This window comes from Monodelphis domestica, chromosome 6, assembly GCF_027887165.1.
Source record: "Monodelphis domestica isolate mMonDom1 chromosome 6, mMonDom1.pri, whole genome shotgun sequence".
NCBI classification, from domain to species: domain Eukaryota; kingdom Metazoa; phylum Chordata; class Mammalia; order Didelphimorphia; family Didelphidae; genus Monodelphis; species Monodelphis domestica.
In genome coordinates, this window is record NC_077232.1 from 72,241,825 (window position 1) to 72,265,564 (window position 23,740).

At 36.2% G+C, this 23,740-nt stretch overlaps 1 protein-coding gene across 17 annotated transcripts in view; it reads left to right on the forward strand.

Moving 5' to 3' along the window:
• The window catches only part of PIGG (phosphatidylinositol glycan anchor biosynthesis class G), a 196,793-nt gene that overhangs the window by 63,607 nt on the left and 109,446 nt on the right, over window positions 1–23,740 (forward strand). For 7 of the 17 annotated variants that reach the window (XR_008912791.1, XR_008912793.1, XM_007496974.3 and 4 more), the window contains exons 1-2: window positions 16,358–16,606; window positions 20,962–21,167. Coding sequence is in view for 13 of the 17 variants with exons in the window: in XM_007496974.3 (XP_007497036.1) it covers window positions 16,459–16,606; window positions 20,962–21,167 (354 nt within the window). In the remaining 4 variants the exon portion in view is untranslated. Of the gene's footprint in view, window positions 1–16,219; window positions 16,607–18,788; window positions 18,896–20,961; window positions 21,168–23,740 lie in introns of those variants that run through there. The other 10 variants (XM_056802240.1, XM_056802242.1, XM_007496977.3 and 7 more) reach the window with 10 other exon arrangements.

Genomic DNA, 23,740 nt, shown 5'->3' on the forward strand with positions numbered 1-23,740 from the left:
ATACACAGGACAGTTACTTAAGGAGCTGAAAATGAGAGAGCACTAACTTCATCAGGAATTTACCAAAAGTTCTACATACTCCCTGCCTTTATAATGCACTCAGAGTATATGAATATAGATAGAAAGATAGCCAAAGGACATTGACAAATTTACTTCAAATGTAATTGCTTCTTTCCTGTTTTTAACTCTCTAGAAGGGGAATCCCAATTCTACTTAGAAAACCTATTTGCCTTATAGAAACCCATAGCATTTATGAGGATGAAGAATGATCTTCTTTGGGATTTTTTGCTGTAAAGTTTAAAATTAATGGTTGGACAATGATTATATGAAATTATGTGGTTGTCCATGTTTATTATATCTTGAGTCAAAAATTTATTTACAAATATATACAAATAGAGAAGAAACAATAAAGAAGGGAAATGTGAGGGAGTTAGAGAGATTATCTATCCTATCAACCTACATGTTTTACTCCAGGTCTGCTTAATCCAGGCAGAGATTAATTAGCTCTCAACCAGGAAGACTGGTAGTGAGTAACCAGGAGGCCTCCTCCAAGATGGAAGCTAGTCTCTTAGGAAACTAGGAAAGGAGCCAGCTTTTCATTCACCCAGCAAAGTAAGCCAAGAGTCAGAGTCCAAGTAGAAGCTGAGCTCAGAGCCCACAATCTAAGCTGCAGTATCCAGCAAAGCTTCCTGGAAGACTCTTCCCAGTCAGCAGACTATTTCCAGAAGACAATCTCTAGACTATCTTCTCAAAGACAATCTTCTCTGGGGGAGTTTGGGCTTGCTTTTATGGTGACTTCTTGTCCCTTTCCCTTTTCATAGGGGTCAATCACAGTTTTCAAATTGTCTAGCACTGCACAGGGGGAAGTGTCTGTGGGATCAACCTTTTCACCTTCTGAAGATCGAGTTCTCATCAAAAGGATTCACAGCTAAGGGTGTGAATTTTCTAAATCTCACTTAGTACTAAGTAGGATGTTCAATCTTTTGTTGATTCAATTAAAAAGTAGACAAGGGAGAGTTAATCCTGTCTTCAGTCTAGTGAGGTATTAAGTAGGAGTATTTAAATTAGTATTAACTCAGGATATACAATAGAGTAAAGAATTCTCTTTCACATTGCCCTTAGGCTTTCTCTATTGTATCTCTTCCTTCTGGTGACTTTCTTCTCTTCTCCATTCCTCTCTATCAGTTTAATTTCCTCCACTCTACATCACCTGCTCCCAGGCACAGCAAGCATAACATTGCAGTTCCCCAACCCAGGATCCAGGGAGATAATAATTAGATTCAGAGATACTATCATTGGGATACTCCTTGCCCTATGACCCCTAGTCCCCAGTCAACCAATTTGCTAGGTTGATAAATTATTTTAATAAAATGTTAATGGTAAATTACAGTGATCTCAAGAGAGTATTTAGTTCAAATAACAACTAATTTTTTGTGTGGATTTTTTGACAAGGGAGTTAGTTTTGCAATATACCTGGGCAAAAAAATAATAGTTACAGCTTTATTATAGCCCTGACCATTACAGTCAGTAAGATAATTATAGAATAATTAGTAGTAAAATCTTAGAATTGTTGAATTATATCATAAAGAATATTCAAATAGACTTCAAGAGCTATGGGCCTATAAAATCCCATAATTGATCCACCAAACTTCTAGATATATACAAGAATAAAAAGCTCATAGTAAAATAGCAATGAAAAGGCATGTAGCATTTTCAAGCTCAAAGGGTATAAATGACTTGCCTAAGTTAACTTGAACTATTAAAATAATAACAAAATAGTGGTAATAATAACAACTTACATTATATACCACTTTAGGTTTTACAAAAAGCTTTCCTATCTTGACATAGATGGTGAAATAATTACCTTTATTTTACAGATGAGGAAACTGAGGCTCAAAGAATTGTATGAATGACACAGTTAGTAAGTGATAGAACCAGGACTCAAATCTAGGATTTCTGATTAAAATCTTTTGCTTTTCATTCAGTCACACTTTATCAGATTGATTATAGGATGATTTATGTAACATTGGGTAATTGACCAAAGTAACAACACTGAAGAAGTAGAGTTTTGCAAAATCACAGATTCTCAGAGATAGCAGGTACCTGAGGAGTCAGTTTATCCAAATCCATATCCAGAACACTTGTATTCTGAACATGTCCATGTTGAGAAACTAATAAATGGTCATCCAAATTTCCCTCGAAGATCTCAAATAATGGAGAATTTATTAACTTGTAGGGAACACTATTATTCCCTTTCTGTCTCCAATGCTTAGCATAGCACCTTAATATAAGGTTAAATTTCCAATTAAATGATGAATCAGTCAGCATTTATTATGTCAAAATTTGACTCTAATTTAGGATTATAGGATTATAGTTTACTGGTCCTAGTTCTGTCCTTTGAGCTCAAGTTAAATAAACCTAATACTTCTTGGATATGAGAACCATTTATATATTTAAAGATGGGTGTCATGGCTTCATTAGGGTATCTAGATGGTGCAGTGGATAGAGTGCTAGCTGGAGTGAGGATGACTCATTTTTCTGAGTTCAAATATTGCTTCAGAAATTTACTACCTATGTGATCCTGTGCAAGTCACTTAAACCTGTTTGCCTCAGTTTCTTCAACTATTAAATTGGCTAGAGAAGGAAATGGCAAACCACTGAAGAATCTTTGTCAAGAAAAACCCAAATGGGGTCATGAAGAGTTGGACAAGACTGAAAAATGACTGATCAACAACAATTATGGCTTCATTAAATATTTTTAATAAGCATACCCAGTTCTTTCAATCTATCCTCATTTAACAGTTTCGAGTTTTTTGTCACACAGCATTACTGATACATATCAAACTTGCTTATAGTCCACTGAAACTTCCTGATATTTTTTCCATAAAAATTATTTAGCCATGTCCTTAATGCCTCATGCAATTGATTTTTGAAAGCCCTTCAGGAAGATCTATTTAAACATATTAATTGAAGTCATTGTTCCAGACCATTGAGATAATTTTAGATTCTGATAACTATCTTTTCCAGTTTGGGATCATTTACAGATTTGTTAAGTATGACATCCATGCCTTCATTCAAGTAACTGAAGGACTCCATTAGAGATATTCCTTCAGGCTGAAATTGATCAGACCTCTTTAGGTCAAGTTCTTCAACTATTTCTAAAAACTTTCTAAATATCCAACTTGTCCACAAGATTATTATATCAATTCAGCCTAGAAGCTCTGAGGTAGCACTGGAAAAAGGTAATAAGACTAGTTTGACATGATTATAACAATGGATCCCTGCTGGTTCATATTGACCACTGTTACCACTTCTAAGTGCTTGTAAAATCTTTGTCTACAATTTCTTCTAGGTATGATAGATTTGCATAATCTGAGAGTTGGAAAGGACCTCAGAAATTATTTAATTGAAGCCATGCTTGAATAATAATTCCATCTACAATCTCCCTGACAAATGGGCATCTAGCCTTCACTTAAGACTTCCAGTGAAAAGGTATAGAGGATCTAATGAGGAAAGTTTATTTCAACTAAACCCACATCCCCTTCCAGACACATGGGATATATTCTAGATGTTAGGTTGGTTTTCCTTATATCAAACTAAAATTTTCCATTCTGAAATTTCTACCCATTGGTCTTAAATAATCAATCCATATACCCTAAAAATACTTTAGGATATCTGTTATGTTTCCATTAAATCTTATGTAGTTCTTTCAACTTCTCTAAGTACTACATAGTTTCCAGGCTTCTCACCATTCCAGCTTTATTCTTCTGATCATAATTCATTTTGTCAATGTTCTTCTCAAATGTGCTACTCATAATTGAACATCAAAGGATAGATATGGTCTGGCTGGGATGTAACTATTACCTCCCTTATTCTGGATACTATTTATATCAATGCAGCCTAAGATAATAAGTTGTTTTGGGAAGGGACATATTACAATGTTGACACACACTGGACTTTTGGCCCATTAAAATGTCCAGATCTTTTTTCTTCTTCTAATGAACTGGTATCTAGTTATGCTTCAGCAGTTCTGTTGTGAACCTGTGAATAAGATTTTATATATATATCTGTATTGCATCATATTAGATTTGGCCCTTTGTTCTAACCTATAGATATTTTTGGAACCTCATTCTGTCATCTATCATGTTAGTTATTCCTTTCTCTTTGATCATCCACAAATGTCTAACTGTTGATTAAAAATTATTTTGATAACATATTATAGAACCTTGCAATAAACTCAATAATGTATAGATAGAAGAATACATCCTTTACCTTTTTTGAAAATTAGGACAATATTTATCCATTTGCTGTCATGGTATCATATCATAGGATTATAGAGTTGGAGATAGAAGTAACTTAGAAGTAAGAAGTAAGTAATTATTCAGTCCGACCCCCTCATCTTATGAATGATGAAACAGAGGCTCAGAAAGATAAAGCAATGTATCAAAATTTACCCAATTGTTGTATAGTAGAGACAGGATTTGAATTTCAGTTCTTTTATTCCAACTCATTCTATTGCACTAAGCACTTTCTTCTGTACTAGTCCTATATCACCTTTGCCATCCTCTGTGATCTTTTAAAGATCAATGGCAGTAGCATAGCAATCCTATCTATGGTTCTTTTGGTACCTGGAGATTTAAGTTTTTTAGTTTTGGTGGCAATCTCATTAAAGGCACTAGATGTTTTTAGCTTCATTCCACTAGGATTCAGTTCCCCTTAAAAATACCTATAAAAGGAAAAAAAAACCAGGCCTCTCTGGTATAAAGGGAGAACCAAAAATTTTACACAGATTTCCCAGATCACAGAGGCATTATGCCCCTAAACCCCATGATGTGGATGGGATACCAGTATGTTAGTAAAATTTTAAAGAAGTTGAAATTTTAAAAGATCATCAAAAAGGAGTAGTGAGGAGACAAGACAGCTTATTTTTTTGCATGGGTGCTCTGTCAAAGGAGATTTGTAATCCATGTTGCAAATGTGCTATATGCTTCAGAAATTTGTTATGAGGAAACTTTTTTGTAGATTTTATAGTGCTATATTGTGGTGATGTTATTTGCTATGAAAAAAAAGAATGTAGCACTAAAGACTAGCTCTGACCATTCATAGAATTCTCTCTCTCTCCTTATCTATTGCCTCCTGGTTTACCTATCTTCATTCAAGTCTCAGCCAAAACCTCATCTTCTAGGAGTCTTTCCTTGTACCCTTATGCTAGTGCTTTCATTTAAGGGCTTTATTTCCTTCTCCTAACTGAATTGACAGTTCCTTCAAAATTCCATTTCTTGCATTTGCTTGCCAATATTCTCTGGTGTAGTAATCTCTTTTTCACATGACCCTTTGACCTTACTTTTGCATATATTGTCAATCACTCTTTTGTTTGGTTTATTTTTGTGACATCTCTTTCTTATTTATCTGTATTGCTACCATACCACTCCAAACCCTAAGTAGCTTCTGACACTGTTTTTTTTTTTCACTGTGGATTTCTGATAAATTTTTTTTAGATTTTAAGCATAACAAACACCAAATATGCATAGTCAAGCAAAATGAGCCCCCATCTTGGCCATGTCCAAAAGTATGCTCCATAACGACCTTGAGTCAATAACCTTTTTCTAAAGAGTTGAAAAGCATGCCTCATCCATTGGTCTTTTGAAATTGTGATTGGTAACTGGAATCATCAGAGTTCTTAAGTCTTTAAAAGTTTTCTTTACAATGTTGAAAGTATTGCTCAAACTGCTTTTCCTTTTTTCTAGCTTTTCCTCACCTCTTTATGTACAAGACCCTGAAAAAATCAGAAATGGGGAAAGAGGGAGAAGATGGTGGAGGGAAATAGAAATGTTAAAGTCTGATTGATCAGGGTTTTTCCTCCATCTGCATCTGTCCATGGTGCTGAACAGCTCCCCAGTCTTCCTGTAAAGACAGGATGAATTTCTTCAATGTATGAAGAAACCAGATTTTCCCTAAGGAACTGACCTTATTTCCTAAAATGGGGCTTCAGACTCTTTGGTTCCACCAGAGCTATAGGAAACTTTATTCCTCTCTTTGCTGAGCTTCTAGTAGCATAAAATTCAGAAATTCATCTCTAGGGTTTTTAAAAGAGAACAGTGAGTATAATCTACACTACAAATCAATATAACAGATGGCAGTCTCTGATACTGAAAATAGTGATAAAGGGGGTGAAGTCATATTTTTTCAAGGCCTTTGAGTTACTGGGTAAAAGTGATCAACCCAAGATCATATAAAATGGGTATGGAGTAGGGTCTAGGCAATTGACATCCGACAGGAAGAATTTTTGAGCAATCAATATCCCAGAAGAGGAAAACTGTTGCATGATTCTGACTTGATCCCAGCCTGTAAGAGCTCTCTGCCCTTGACCCTGATAGCTACTACTATTAAGCATTTTCTCTCATATGATAAACGACATAAAAATAAATGAAGGTGGCAATGAAGACACATCTAAGTTTATTAAAAGAACTATACATCTTTTTGATATTCACATAATATATCAATATCACATTCAGTGCTCAAATTTCCTGCATTTACTAAAGAATTGGAATCAATGCATCCAGCACAATTAATTGTATATGAGTTAACAAACAACAGTTGGGTAATGCTTCAGTATACACAGCTCCTTATCTCCTTTTGTGTTCTTATGTACTTTATTCCATGCTGAATCTCATACAAGGTAGAGAGTAGGAGAACCTGGCCCAGATAAATACATAGATACATGCCCATAGCTTTAAGTTATTGTGGTAACCTGATTTCAAGGTACATATCTCCTTTCTGACTTTAAAATATATTGGGGACAAATGAGGTTTATTTTCCTTGGTAAAAAGAATTTGCACAGCAATAGGATCAGAGTTAGAAAAGGAAGCAGAAAATTAGGAAACCCATAATTTAAGTACTACTTAAAAGGATATGATGAATTCAGTAACTGAATTTTGATGCTCAAAATCAATCATTTCCATTCTCATTACTGATAAAAATTTAGGAAACAAGCACAATGAAGAGATAGTGGGGGAGCATCTAGGGGACTTAGAAGATTGAAAGCCTGGCCCAAAGCTGAGTGGTCTGGGATTCAAGTTTGGCCTCAAGCACTTCCTAGTCATGTGACCCTGGGAAAATAACCTAACTCCCATTGCCCAGCCCTTACCCCTTTTCTGTCTTGGAACCAATACACAGTATTGATTCTGGGATGGAGGGTAAGAGTTAAAAAAAAAGAGAGACAGTGGAGTTTCTTTTATTGAAATTTATAGCAACCAGGTAACTCAAAATATATCATGCCCAGTTCTTTAGTCTCAAGTCTTTTGAGGTAAATTATTGATTTTGATTTTTAAAATATTAACTACTTACAAATAATTACTATCTTAGTCTTAACTTAAAACTGATCTAACAATAATAGCTAAATCTATTTGAAATTTCAACTTAAAATTTTAAGATCAAAAACACTCTAAAGGAAATTTAGGGATCTTTGAGTACTATCCTCTCATTTTACAAATCAGGAAATTGAGGTCCCAGAAAGGTTGTAAAAAATCTAAAGTAACACTGGCACTTAGTGCAAAGTCAGGATTTGATCCTAGGTTCTTTGACTCCAAAGCTAGTGCTTTCCCCACTGCTTTGGGCTGCCTCTTTCTCAAGTTATCACAAGGTCCTGGTGAATAGGTATCCAGTTTAGTTGGGGAAATCAATAAAAGAGCAATATCAATACATAATTACCATTTCCTAGAGAAAGTTAAATAATCCTTATGAAGAGACCAAAAGAGCCTAGAATGTGCCTCTGCTAGCAAATACTTGTTCTCTATATCAAGAAAAGAGATATGACCATCTAGAGCAGTGATGGTGAACCTTTTAGAAACCGAGTGCCCAAATTGCAATCCTCTCAACACATATGAGCTCCCTCCTACAAGCCCCCCTCCCCCTTACCCCAGATAGGGGAGGGAGGAAACATTCCCATTGGGCTGCTGGGCAGAGGGGTGGGTGATATGAAAAATGTGCTCAGGAACACATGGAGAGGGGGAAAGGAGCAGCCCCCTCTGGCACAAATGCCATAGGTTCACCAACATGGATCTAGAGTAACCCTGGGCTAGAATATTAACTCATTTATAAAAATGGAGATGGAAAATCATGAACATCATGACTGCACAAAAGAACAATAATCAGTGGAGGAAAAAAAATAAAAGAAAGTTATCAAGAGATCAAAGTAACTTCAAATGATCTTCTGAGCATTTAAAAAAAAAGAAAAAGAACAAAGATAAAAACACAAGAAACATTTGTAGAGCTTTTTATAATAAAACTTTTTTCCTGTAAGTTCCACTGGAACCTTTGGATTAATAGAAGATTTACTGACAGATGAAACAATAGAGATAACCATGACAATTATGTGATTATTTATATCAAGTAATATATATAATAGAATGCTGTATACTTATCAAAAGTGTTCACTACATCACTAGATGTTCAGTGCAGACTTTAAATTAAATAGAGATTTCCTATAGATGTTAAGGTCCTCCAGATATACCTGCTTGTGGAGGACATTGTGCTGATTACACCAAGCCCCAAAGACCCCTAAGATCTCTTATCATTCACAAATTAGCTGAATAATCACTCAAAAATAATTTTGCCTAAATATTAACAGGAAAAATGCCAAGTGAATGAACAATGCCAACTGACCATACTATATGCAGTTAGATGGGCAATCCACGGAGCTCATCTTTCAACAGATGTATCTTGGATAGGCACCTTGAATAGGCATTGGGCAGGACCTAGAACTGAATAATTGTAGGAGGGTAGACTGGATCAAATTTGAGAAATTTCTCAGTCTTTTAAATAAAACAAATGAATCAAAGGCCCATTATTTTTTAACAATAATATTCTTCCAGTGATGCTGTATAGCTATGTATGATGGAATTCTGTAGTCTCTGATTTAGTGTTCTGTTACCTAGAGGACAATGGAAAAGCATGTGATGAGTGTGAGTAGGATAGACTAGGGCAGGCAAGTAATATAGATTTATAGTATTATTCTGAATGGAGTACCATGCAATAGAAAAGAACTCTGGGTTGTTAGAGAGTTAAATAGCAAACTCGTCTGGTGAGTATTGTTTCCCAGGGATTTGTACAATCTTACAGACCACATTATGGTTCTGTCCCTTCATATTCCTTGGCTCATTTCCTTCCTGGGCCAGAAATTCTTCTTTTTTGATCTAGGACTTTTCCAGTGGATTCAGGAAACAGACCAGGATCTTCTACATTGGATCCAGGAGGAATGGTGTGTTATTACTACTCACTCACATACCAAGGGCAGCAAAAAGACATCAGCAACTATCAAATGATAAACCTCATTTCTACTAAATCTATAAAATTTATGAGATCTATGAGGATTATCACCTGAGCTTAACCTTGATGAAAACACGGAAACTGAAGACAGATTTTCATAGTGATTTTTGATAGCAGACCATATCTTCACAATCATACAGGTCATTGGGAAGTACAGTGTGTGTGTCTGTGTGTATCATGCCACTGCATTAATCTGTTCATTTTCAAAAAAGCATTTGATTAAGTAGAACAAAATGTAATTTTATAGGCTCTCCTAAGTAAAGTGTCTCTTGTATATGTTAAAATGGCAAAAGATTCTATTAAATAGAACCATAGAGATAAATTTTGTTCAACTCCCTATAGAGTATCAACATCAGGCAATGCAAAAAAACAGGAAGTAAACATTTTTATCAGTTTCATAGTGGATGTCCTGCATGTAATACATAACACATAAGAAGAGGATGACATATCAATGAAGTCAGTCATTTAATCATTAATCAACTGTACACCCTAGATGCTCAAAAAATAATGATTAAATTTTAATGAGTGACTGGGCCCTTACAGACTATCCAGATGAATCTCAGAAGGTGACTCACTCCCAAGTTAAATCAATTGTGAGAGGTTTCTTTTTTTTTTTAACCCTCATCTTCTGCTTTAGCTAAGGCAGATGGGGGTTAAGTGATTTGCCCAGGATCACAAAGCCAGGAAGTGTCTGAGGCCAGATTTGAACCTAGGACCTTCCATCTCTAGGCCTGGCTTTCAATCCACTGAGCCACCCAGATGTTCCCTCTGAGAGATTTCTTGCTAGATATCTTGACCTTTTAATATAGAATGTACCAAAGTAATCCTGCTGAATTTCTATTGCCCCATTCTTCAGCTGAAATAGTTTTGTTCAATACAAGGGATTTAGCTCAAAAGATATTTATGCATTCAATTATGTTGTTCATGCAAACTTTCTGCCAATAGGCCCATGAGACAGCAACATCAAACCAGTATTTCTTAAGTTCTTCCTCTTGGAACTCTCTGAGGAATTAGCAGCACCAAAAACTTTTTTTTTTGTTTTGCTTTGTCCTTGTAATCAGTCACCATACTTGGGAAGTCAAGAAGGATCAATTTCTTGAGTTCAAATCTGGCCTCAGACACCTACTAGCTATGTGAACCTGGGCAAGGCACATAACTCTGCCTCAGTTTCCTCCTATGTACAATGAGCTAGAGAAGGAAATAGCAAACCATTACATAATTTTTGCCAAGCAAATCCCAAATACAGTCACAAAGGGTCAGAAATTATTGAAATGGCTCAACAACAATAATTCTTACTTATAAAAACTTATCATTGTGAATCAAGATTTTCAATCCTGTTCTTAATTAAATCCAAACCAATAAACATAATGGGAATGGCTCATGAAATGATGGTATCTTCTTTGAAGTTACACTAAAAATATGGTTCTTGGTTAACAAGAAACAGAATCAAGACACTGTTTATTTGAGTCTGTCCTATTAACATTTAAAAGCAACTTTATGACACTAAAGTGTTTAATTTAGAATTTATTTTCCTTCCTATTGAATAGGGGATATAGAGTTTTCTGAAAGTCAAGGTGGTATAGGATTTAAAAAGTTAGGGATCTCTGTCCTGAAGCTTTGTTTTGTATTCTTTATCAAAAGGTAGCTACCTAATAGAAGTGGGGGTGTGGATTAAGGGAGGCAGTGGTTAGAAGCAAAACAGACTTTTGAGGAAGGGCAGGGTAAAATGAGAGAGAAAAAAGGATAAACAAAGAAAAAATAGGATGAAAGGATATACACAGATAGTAACCAGAACTGTGAATATAAATGGGATGAACTCACTCATGAAATGGAAGTAGGTAGTAGAATGGATTGAAATCCAGAATCTACAATATGTTATTTATAAGAAACATACTTGAAACAGAGAGATACACATAGAATAAGAATAAGGAGCTAAGAAGACTCTATTATGCTTTAGTGAAGGCAAATCCAAACCAAACCAAACCAACCAACCAACCAAACAAACAAACAAAAAAAAACAATCCGGGACAAAGCAAAAGCAAAAATCAAACTAATTAAAATAGATAAGCAGGGAAAATACATTTTGCTAAAGGGTACCTTTGACAATGAAGTTATATTAATACTAGGGAAAGCTAGGTGGCTCATTGGAAAGAGAGCCAAGTCTAGTGACAGGAGGACCTAGGCTTAAATTTGGCCTCAGACACTTCCTAGTTGTGTGACCCTGGGCAAGTCACTTAACCCCAATTACCTACCCTTACTACTTTTTTTGCATTGGAATGGATAGTTAGTATTGATTCTAAGACAGAAGGTAAAGGTTTTTTGGAAAAAAAAAAAAAAGTACCAAATACACATGTGCCAAAAGGCATAACATCCCAAGTTCTTAAAGGAAAATTTAAACAAATTACTGGAGGAAATAACAAACTATACTAGTAGGGGACTTTAATTTTCCCCCTTCTTAGAACTAGATACATCTAATTATAAAATAAATAAGAAGTTAAAGAAGTGAATAGAATTAGAAAAATTAGATATGCTGGACCTCTGGCAAAAACTGAATGGGAATAGGAAGGAGTATACCTTTTTCTCAGTAGTAGATGTCACCTTTACAACAACTGACAATGTATTAAGATATAAATAACTCACAACCAAATGCAGAAAAGCAGGAAAAAAAGAAATACATCTTTTTTTAAACCACGATGCAACAAAAATTACATTCAATAAATGGCTATGGAAACAGATAAAGAAGTAATTAGAAACTAAATAATTGAATCCTAAAGAATGAGTGGATCAAAGAACAAATCATAAAAACAATAAATAATTCCATTAAAGAGAATGACAACAATGAGAAAACAAACCCAAACACATGGGATACAATTAAAGCAGTACATAGGGAAATATTTTATCTTTAAATACTTACATTAATAAAATAGTTAGTCAATGAATTGGGCATGCAATTACATTTTCAAAACGCTAGAAAAAAAGAATAGATTTAAAATCCTCAATAAACACCAAACTGGAAATCTGGAGAAACAAAGGACATTTTAAAAAAATTGAAAGTAAGACAACCATTTAGCCAATAAATAAAATTAGGACCTGGTTTTATGAAAGGGGAAAAATCCCCAATGAAATAGTCATCACTGGTTCATTAAAAAAAAGAACAAAGAAATACAAATTACCATTATAAAAATGAAACATGAATTCACTACCAATGAAGATAAATTTAAAGCGATTATTAAGGAGTTATTTTAAACAATTATATGCCAATAAATCTAAGTGAAATGGATGAATATTTATAAAAATATAAATTTTATTGATTGACAGAACAGGAAATAGAATTCTTAAATAACCCTGTTTTAGAAAAAAAAATCCATAATTGAGCTTTCCCAGAAAAAATCCCCAGGAACAGATGGATTCACAAATAAATTCTATGAAACATTTAAAGAATAATTAATTGCAATACTATATAATCTATTTTTAAAATTGGTAAAGGAGTCTTACCAAATTCCTTTTATAACACATGTTGGCACCTAAACTAAGAAAAGCAGAGAGAAAAAAAAGCTATAAAACAATTTCCCTAATGAATATTGATGTAAAAATTTTAAATAAAATAATAGCAAGATTATAGCAATAAATCCCAAAGACCATACATTATGATAAGGTGGGATTTATACCAGGGATGCAAGGCTGGTTAAATATTAGGAAAACTATCAGCATAATTGACCTTCTTAAAAAAAACAACAAAAATCATATGTTATATCAACAGATGGAGAAAAGGTTTTTCACAGAATACAATTCATACCTATTAAAAGCACCAGAAGTCATAGGTACAAATGGAACTTAAAGTGATACATAGTATCCATATAAAACCATCAGCAAATATTACCTCTAAAAGAGATAAGCTAGAAGCCTTCACAATAAGAGTGGGGCAAAGCAATGATGCCCATTATCACCATTTTTGAGCATTATTATACTAGAAATGCTAGATAGAGCAATAAGAGAAGAAAAAGAAATTGAAGAAATTAGAATAGGTAATGAGGAAATAAAACTATCACTCTTTGCAGAATCAACTGGAAAACTGGTTGAAATAAGTTGTTGAACAACTTCAACAAAGCTGCAGGATATAAAATAAACACACATAAATCATCAGCATATATTACCAACAAAGACTGACAGGAATAGATATTCAACTTAAAATAACTGGAAACAGTATAAAATATTTAGGAGTATGCCTGCCAAGACAAAACCACAAACTATATGAACACAATTACAAAACACTTTCCAGATCTAAATAAGAAATATTAATTGCTCATGAGTAGGTCAAACCAATATAATAAAAATGACAATTCTATCTAAATGAACTTATGCACTGCCATACCAGTCAAACTACAAAAAATTATTTCATAGGAAAAAAAATAAGATAATTCATCTTGAAGAACAAAAGGTCAAGAATATCAAGAGAATCAATGAAAAAAAAAGTAAAGGAAGGTAACTAGCAGTAACAGATTTCAATCTATATTACAAAGTGATAATCATCAAAACAATCTGGAATTGGCTAAGAAGCAGAGAGGTGGATCAGTGGAACAGATTAAGTATATAATACATAATAGTAAATGACCATAGTAATCTATTGTTTGATAAACCCAAAGATTCAAACTTTTGGGATAAGAACTCACTATTTGACAAATTTCTGGGATAATTGGAAATAGGTTTGGCAGAAACTAGCTATAGGCCTACATCTTATACCACATCAAGCTAAGGTCAAAATGGGTATATGACTTAGACATAAAAAGTGAAATTATAAGCAAATTAGGAAAGCATAGAAAATTTCACCTGCCAGATCTATGGATAAGGGGAAAATTTGTTTCCAAACAAGATATAGAGAGCATTAAAAAATGAAAATGAATTTGCTTATAGTAAATTAAAAAAGATTTTGCACAAACAAAACCAATGCAGTCAGGATTAGAAAGAAAGCAGGAAACTGGATGAACAAATTATATCAAGTTTCTTTGACAAAGTTCTCCTTTCTCAAATATATAGAGAACTGAGCCAGATTTATAAGAATACCAACCATTGATAAATATTCAAAGCATATGAACATGCAGTTTTCAGATGAAGTAATAAAAGTTGTGGTTATGAAAAAATACTCAAAATCATTATTGATTAAAAAAATACAAACATAAGCAACTCTAAGGTATTGCCTCTCACCTATCAGAAATGATAAATTCTGGAGGAGATGAGGAAAAATATGTATACTATTAAACTGTTGGAGTTGTGAACTGGCTAAAGCATTCTGGAGAACAATTTGGAACTATGACCAAAGGGCTTTAAAAGTGTTTGTACCCTATAACCCAGCAATACTACTACTAGGTCTATCTCTCAAAAAAAAAAAAGGCCTTATACCTACAAAAATATTCATAGCTAGTCTTTTTTGTGGTGGCAAAGAATTGGAAATTTAGGGGATGCCCATCAATGGAACATGACTGAATGAGTTGAGGTATTTGATATGAATGAATTACCACTGTGCTGCAGGAAATGATGATCTAGATGATTTCTGAAAAAAACAATAAGACTTATATGAACTGATGAAAAATGAAGTGGGGGCAGCTGGGTAGCTCAGTGGATTGAGAGTCAGGCCTAGAGATGGGGGGTTCTAGGTTCAAATGTGGCCTCAGCCACTTCCTAGCTGTGTGACCCTGGGCAAGTCACTTGACCCCCATTGCCTATCCCTTACCACTCTTCTGCCTTGAAGCCAATACACAGTATTGACTCCAAGACGGAAGGTAAAGGTTTAAAAAAAATGAAGTGAACAAAATCCAAAGAACATGATACACAGTAACAGTAATATTATATGACAATTAACAATTAATGACTTAGATATTTTCAGCAATACAATGATCTCGGACAATTCCAAAGAACTTATTATTTAAAAAATCCTATCCACCTCCTGTTGAAGAACTGGTGGGCCCAAATGCAAATTGAAACATACTTTTAAACTTTCATTTTCTTTCACAGTGTGTGGCTAGGTTTTGTACGATTTCACATGTATAATCTATATCAAATTACTTGCCTTTTCAAGTATTAAAAAAAAAAGAATGTTAATTTTTTTACATGTAATTGAGAAAAAAGAAAAAAAATGTGGTTACCTCCCAAAACAAAGATTAGAAGATTTAGAAAAAGATGTCAAGTGCATAGATCAGCTCTTGTCCGGTTTATATTACTAGGTAGTCTAGGAATGACTTCTTCTATAACCTTGTACAAAGGCTCTCCTTTATTTTATATGGAACCCTCAGCTAATTCCTTACAGCCACTAGAAGTATAAAACAAACAAAAACTTTAAAAAATAAAAAGAAAGCGATTGTTTTTTCGAGGATAGCTGAACATTGGTACCACTGGACTTTGTAAAGAGCAGGGGCAGGTTTTAGAGAGGTGGGAAAGAGAAAAGATTGGTGGGCTGCTAGACCAGGCTGCCGAAGAATTTTAATAAGTTTATGGCCACAGGCTCTCTAGAGGCTATATTTTTTTCTTTTTAAGGGCAATTTGAGAAAGGTTTGGTTTTAAAAGTCTGAAAGATCTGACTTCACTTCATCTTCTGGTCTCCTAGGGAACTTTCTAAACCTGTAGTTATTAATAGGGGCAGCTAGGTGGCACAGTGCCCAACCTGGAGAACTAAGTTCAAATTCGACTTCAAATTCGAACACACTAACTAGTTGTGTGCCCCATGGCAAGTCACTTAACCTTATTTGTCTGTTTCCTCGTCAGTAAGATGAGTTGGAGAAGGCAATGGTAAACCACTCCAGTGTCTTTGACAAGAAAACCCCAAATGAGGTCACAAACAGGGTAACACAACTACAAAACCCAAATGCAGTCAGGTAGGGAAACACAACTCAACCGATTTAACAGGCGGAACTACTGGCCAACCAACTTCCGGCAGCAGTCCTAAGCCCCGCCTTTCGTCGGTCCAGTACCAGTCACAGAGATCCCCGGGAACCCTCTCACGCTCGAGACCCAAAGCAAGTGCGCATGCTCAATGTGTGGTGCCGGCGTCTTCAAGTGCCGGAAGTGTGAACCTGCGGGCGGGCTCGAGCTCCGGCTGAGGCGGCCTCGGGCTCTGTGCTCCCGGGCACTCGCGCCGCTATGCGGCTGGGCTCTGGGGTCTTCGCCGCCTGCTGCGTGGTGATTCAGGTGCTCGGGGTCGCCGTCTTTCTCCGGGGTTTCTTCCCGGTGTCGTTGCGCCCTGTATCCCAGGTCCAGCCCCAACCCCCCGCGCCGGAGCCCGCGGCAGGTACGGAGGCTGGGCCTCCCTTCTCTTGATCCCGGGGCCACGCTCCTCTCCATGCTTCCCTTATTGCTGTTCCCCTCTGGAGAATCCCTCTGGTGACCTCTTGTACCTTTCAGATAGGGGGTGGGATCTCCCCTTCATACCCCTTTCGAAGATCCTCCCCTTTATAGTCCTCTCTTGCAGCCTCCTTCTTGTGCACTCAGATGAAGAGGGAGCCTCTCTGTACCTTCCTCTCTCTTCGTTCTCCTTCCCCCTCCCCTTCCCCCATACACCTCAGGCGAGGTCCCTACCCTTCATGCCTTTTCCCTTTATCTTCCCTCCTGTGCCTGCCACCTCAGATGAGGAGGGGTACTCTCCATTATATTCCACCCTTCTGTCTATATTCTGTGGCTCAGTACAACTCAGGTGAGGGAGGGTTCTCCTTTTCATACCCCTCTCTAGGATTCTTCACTTCCTACCCCTCCCCTTTCTTCTCTTTTCTGTGCCCCATACATATCACGTAAGAGGAGTGGATCCTCTCATTTCCAGGCACCCTTTTTTGCCTTCTAGCTAAGGACTCTCACTCCCTGGGGTTTGGGGAGGACTCTAGTTGGGCAGATGATCATAATTTTTTAAAACCCCTTCTGTCCTAGAATCAATGCTGTGTAATGGTTCCAAGGCAGAAGAGTGGTAAGGGCCAGGCAATGGAGGTTAAGTGACTTGCCCAGGGTCATACATCCAGGAATTGACTGAGGCCAGATATGACTCCTCTCTCTGGGCCTGGCTCTCAATTCATTGGACCACGTAGCTGCCTTTTTTTTTTCTGTTTTGCCCTTTTTGAGTGCTAGCCCTCAACACGCACCCACCCATCTACAATTCCTACCACAGCTGAGATTTCTCCAGAAAGGTTTCTCTGGTTTCTTGATCAACCCAAAGATGCCTCCAAATTCATCTTTGCCCTCACCCAGTCACCAGCACTGTGGCTGTGGCTGCTTTAATTCAGCTGTCAAAAATGTATCAAAGCCCTACTATGTGCAAGGCATTATTCTTCCATCTTTCTAGTACCCAATACCTTTACAAAGATGAATTTTTAGTTCATGGTTTGAAGAGCATTGGAGAGCATTAAAGGCTATATGGAGACAAGTGCCAAACCATATGTAGACCATTCCTCTCATTTTAAATAAGGTCAGCTCTTTCCTTTACAATTTCAAGTGGGCTCTATGCCCACTAAGAACTAGGAGAAATAAAATTGTTACACAGACACATTTTACAACTTTGAGAGACATTATTAATCCTATAGAGTCCAACAATGTAATCCTTTTAGGGCCTGTGGAACTAGTTTCCCTAGTCCTGGAATTTATTTATTTATTTTTAAAAAACCCTTACTTTCTGTCTTGGAACAAGGCAGAAGAATGGTAAGGGCTAGGCAATGGGGGTTAAGTGACTTGCCCAGGGTCACACAGCTGGGAAGTGTCTGAGGCCAAATTTGAACCTAGGATCTCTCCTCTCTAGGCCTGCCTAGTCCTGGAGTTTAAACACATTTCCCCAACCCATATGCCCAATGGGGGGGGAGGGAGACCTTTGCATACTGCTGTATTGGTTAATATTTTCCATTCCTTTATTGTACAGCAGAGTATGGTCTCTACAATAACTTGGACAGTAGTGAGCCTCAATGGTTTGAATGCCATTCCTCTCACAAAGAAAATATTACAGTTTCTCCAAATGATTTTTACAAGGATAGTACTTCAAAACTTAAAATGACCTGCCTTAACCTGTTCCATCAGCCTTGTTGGTATGAAACTTTGCTCACTGGGATATTAATTGAAAAAATGGCTCTAAGTGCAGGTTTTTTGTTGTGTATTTTAAAAAATCTCTTCAGAATCCTTGGATTGGATTGAATTAGAAGGTGTATAAACACATATTTCCCCCTCCTTCCCATTAGCATGTGTTGGACATATATTCTTCAACTATCCTTCCCCTGTAAATGTGTGTGGAAGATGCAACATGTTCTCTGCAGAGGAGAAAGGATAATAATGAACTTTTCTTTCTGTCTAGGCCTTGGTATCAAAACATCTTCCATTACTATGGGAGAAGATTGTCCATTTTATAGGTGATGCTTCTGACGATACACAGAATTTCCTGGAACTTAGAGCATATAAAACAACATGATATTGTTGTACTTTTACTGCTCATTGGTTTCTTGCAGAGAGTTGAGTGACTGACCAAACACTTCTCCCCTAACCTTTCCAAAGCATCCCTTCACCAAACAAACACATACAGACACTTTCTGAACTTTCACAGTCAGTAACTGTGGTGAGTAAAAAATGCTTGCTCCTATTTTACCCTCAATTTTTGATTCAGAGATATCATATAAAGGGAGAGTACTGGTTTTAGATTCAGAAGATTTGAGTTTGAGTTAGACATGTTATCACTGTAACTGCATTTATTTAGCTACTATGAGCTTCAGTTTTTTTTTATGGATCTAATAATATTCTACTCTTAAGCAGATGTGAAAAGTAATTTGTGAACTCTAAAGTACTATACTAATGTGAGTAATCATGACTGTATTTGGCATCCCTAAGCTTTGTATATATGGTTGTAAATCACTATTGATTTGCTCTGGGTTATCTAAATTCCTCTAGAACAGGAGTGTCAAGCACCTGGTCTTGTGGGCTCCAAAGAGTACTGAACCAGATTAAAATGTAATTGGGAGATATTTAACAAGAAATAAAAATACAATCTCTCCCCCAGTCCACTTGCAGTATGGTACCTATGTATCCTCTCCCATGACTTACTGCAGCTCATTAAGCTTGGAGGACCAGGTAGATTGACTTCCCACTTCTGTTGAGCTCCTCCCAAACATCTATCATCTCCTGTTGCATGTTGCCAATTTCCAAAATTACTGTCTTTGTAATTCCAGTATCAATTTTGGGTCAACCTTAGTATCGATACTGTGACAGCTAATGCTTTATATGTAAGAATACAGTATCCTTTTGATAGCAGAAGCTGGGGAAAATATTTAATCAAAGCACAGTTCCATTGATACCTTCTTTCTGGTTTGTTATAGTCCATGGGAACTGGCTTTCTTGCTCGCTATTAGCTACTACTGGCTGTATGGGTCTTTCCAAACCTCATCTTCCTTCATCCTGTTCCTGAGTGAGCAGGCAGGCAGTCCTCTTGAGAGTCTCTAGGATTTTTTTTTTCCCTTAGAGATTGTATGGGATTGGTGGGTGGGGATGTCAATTTTCTCAATAGTTATAAATTTATAATGGCAAAGTCTTAGAAATCTCATGGTAAAGTTTATTGTAGGGGGTTCCCTGAACTCTAAATGGAAAAAGGCCCAATTTCTTAGCTTTTTTTCTTGACTTGTACTAATTTTTGTTTTTGTTAGGATAGATCATAACCATTTCCTTCATCTCTCATATATCCTTTTCTCTTTTGATTCCCCCCTTAAGCCACCTTTCTACCAGTTCCTCTAGTAAGATGAGAGACTGTCTCAGTATCTTTCTGCTTCCCCTAGGAAAGCCTTCTTTTGTCTTTTCCCAAGGTCACATATTCCATTTTCCTTACTGGAAATTTTTGCTTATTATATTCTTTCATTTCCTCTCCTCATTGTTGTGAATTATATTGGTTTTTGTTGCTTTTTCAGTATGTTTTCTTTATGGTTATCCATGCCTGGAATGATTTCCTTCGCCTCTGCTCCCAAGAATCCCATTTCCTTCAAAATTGGGTTCATACACTATCTTCTATATAAAACCTTAATTGATTTTTTAAAACCTTTGTTTCCTCAGTGCTTAGCATAGTGCCTGGCACTTAGTAGGAGCTTAATAAATGTTTTTTGGTTTTTCTTACACCTCCTCCACTCATTTGCTAGTGTCCTCTTTTCCTTAAATAACCTTGAATTTATATTATATATACTTATATGTGTACATCTTATCTCCAATACAACTTAAAGTAAGGACCTGTTCCATTTTTGTTTTTGAGTCATCAAGGCCTAGCACATTGCCAGACACTTAAAAATAATCCTTATTGATTGATTAATGTTAACTGCATTAAATGTTTTTATATGAAATATGTTGATAACCAGCCATTCATTTTTTGCTAATAAAAGGTCTAGAGGTTATATTACTCTCTGGAAAAGTTCAAATTCAATAGCAGAGCATATTTATCATGAGGTTCGATTGGATATATGTAAATGCTGGATTAGAGACTTTTGAACCAGTTTTGGTTCAAAATATGTTATATTACTACAGAATTCTTTAGTAAATATCTCATAATTTGGTAGTGGACTTTAGTGTATTTTTAATGTTAAATATTCAACAATTTCTGTCAAGAGAGATTAAACTTCTTTTCTTTTCCCTTTTTAAAATATTTTGTAGGAACAAGTTCCAACTGGACCCAACTCCCACCTGCTATCTTCAGAAAAGTTATTATAATGTTGGTAGATGCCTTGAGAGATGATTTTGTGTTTGGATCAAAGGGTGTTCAATTTATGCCTTATACAAAATATCTTATGGAAAAAGGATTTGCGCATAATTTTATAGCAGAAGCAAAGCCACCTACAGTCACTATGCCTCGAATAAAGGTAAATAGTTTGATATGGTGTTCTGTAACCTAGTTTAACTGCTTTGGTAGTTCAGAATGACTCTGGATGTTCTTGAGTGACTCTGGATATCTTTGGAATACATACGTATTGGGGGCAGCTGGGTAGCTCAGTGGATTGAGAGCCAGGCCTAGAGATGGGAGGTCTTGGGTTCAAATTTGGCCTCAGACATTTCCCAGCTGTGTGACCCTGGGAAAATCATTTAGCCCCCATTAATGGCCTAGCCCTTACCACTATTCTGCCCTTGGAATCAATACATAGTATTGATAGTATTGATTCCAAGATGCAAGGTAAGGGTTTAAAAAACAAAGGAAAGAAATCATGCTGTCTTTATTCCTCCCCACTCTGTGGAAATATATTTAGGGCTTGATAGTAATGCAGCAAATGGTCTGGAAATGTGTCTAGTAATGTGGTCTTGGGACCTTGATATTATTACACCTTCTGTTAGGCAGTGAAAATCTGTATTTGCATGATGAGTCAACAGGAAGGGCATTTTGGAATCTTCTAGGGATGTACACCATTTTCAGTCTTTTGGAGGAAGAAGCTGTAGTTTTATTATTAACAAGATTTCCCTTATGGTATTCTATACTCACTCATTAGAATGCTTAGTCTTTATTGTCAAGAAGTTTAAAGAATCATTTTGCTTTAGAACCAAAAGGGATCTTGGAGGAGGCTCTGTCCATCTACATCATCTTTACATTTGAGGGAGGGAGTACACCCCTGGAAAGAAGGTGGCAATGAGAGAGCTGGAACTCGAGGAGGTTCTTTGGTTCATTCATCCAAAGTTTAGCCAATGCTGTCTGGATGCAGAGAGCACTGTGATAGTTACTGGAGCTGATACCTGGTGTAACTAAGATGTCCCTGAACTTGAAATTACACTTTAGTAGGAGATAAGACATGAGAAGATAACTATGAGACCAAATACAGTGTGTCCCAAAAGTCTTAGTGCACCATTAACCCTTAATAACTGGCATTTCATCCTCTCTTTCCTAAACTTAGCTTAAAAAGGCATTAAGATAAATAAGGGTATTAGAAATATGTAAACAATGTGTTCCTGATCCATTGAGGATTAGAGATGAGCATTAATGAAGTGTTATTTCATTTGAGTTTAAAGGATAGTTAGGAATTCAGCCAGAGAAGAATTAGAAGGGGATTCCTCAAATAAAGTTTACTGTGGAGCAAAAGTAAAAGAATTTAGGGCATGCTGGTAAGGGCAGAGGAGAATGTATTATGGGAGGGAGGAATGGAAAGTCATCCTATTTATTGAAATTTGCTGGGTAAATTATGCTATAAGATAAGGAAGGAGAGACGTGTTGTGTTTGTGGAGGAGATGCTAGATTGGTGGGGAGAGCCTTGAATGCTGGGAAAAAAAGTTACTTATTTGGTAGGTCATAGGGAGATACTGAAGATGATTGAGTCCAAGAGTAACATGACCCTGTCTGTGAGTTCTTCTGTATCTCCAACTGTGCCATCAATAGAACCTTGTGGAGCCTTTTCTCTGAGGGGTTCAGGGTCAGGGTGAAATTTCCAGCAGAGGAAATTGATAAGTAGTTAGAGAGGTAACTAGAGAGCCACCAGAGTGGCTCCTTGGTGAAATTGTCAGTAGAAGTAATATTCAGTCTGGGAGGCTGATCCCCTGGGTGAAAAGCAGTAGAACGGTCTAAAAGAAACCCAGTTGGACAGAGGTTATTACATTTGATCATAAAAGAGTTATTAGTGACATTAAAAAGAACAATTTTAATAGAGTGAGTAGGAAGTTAGGAAACAGCAACATTGGGTTTGGATTACTTTTTGCAATCTCTCCATTCTTGCGTAAGAAGGAATTATTTCCCTCCTAAGCCTTGAAATTGAGGTGAGACAGCTAGAGAGATAATAATGATAAAAACAGCTAATATCTCTATGGTGCCTATTGTATGCCAGCTAAACTTTTTACACATAGTTAAGATAATTTAAAGATAAGCAGGAAGAAATCAAAATCTACAATTGTCTGTGACCTTTTCCATCCCTGAATTCCTTATTTATTTACCTTGGCTTGATGCTTTGCAGGCATTTAAGTTGATCTATGTGGTACTATTGACTGTACCACACCAGGATACCAGGAGGGCATTGACAAAAGGTGGAGAGTGTAGAAAAGTAAGCCCTTTTCCTTTTAGTTAAACAGAGAAAAGACTGGAATATTCCAAAAGGAACTTGGAGGAGGAAACAAAATAGGAGAGGGTATAAAGAACATAAATGGGGTAAGAATTTGTTGTTCAAGCATAAAAATAAAACTTACATTATGTAAATTTCTGATATTAACTTTAGTTATGATTAGCCAAATTTTTTTTTTATTTATCTAATATAACTTACTAAATTCTTGGGCCCTTTTAATCATTATAATCCTATTTGAAAGACCCTAACCCAAAAGCTATGCTGGTTAAGTTTTCAGGGCTCTCCTTCTATCTTGTATTTCTTCTAGTTCCCTTCTAGCAAAGGAAGTTAGGAACAGTAACTTTTATAACAGATATCTTGATTTTCATAAAGCAATCTCTTTACTAGACTAATAATTATGATAA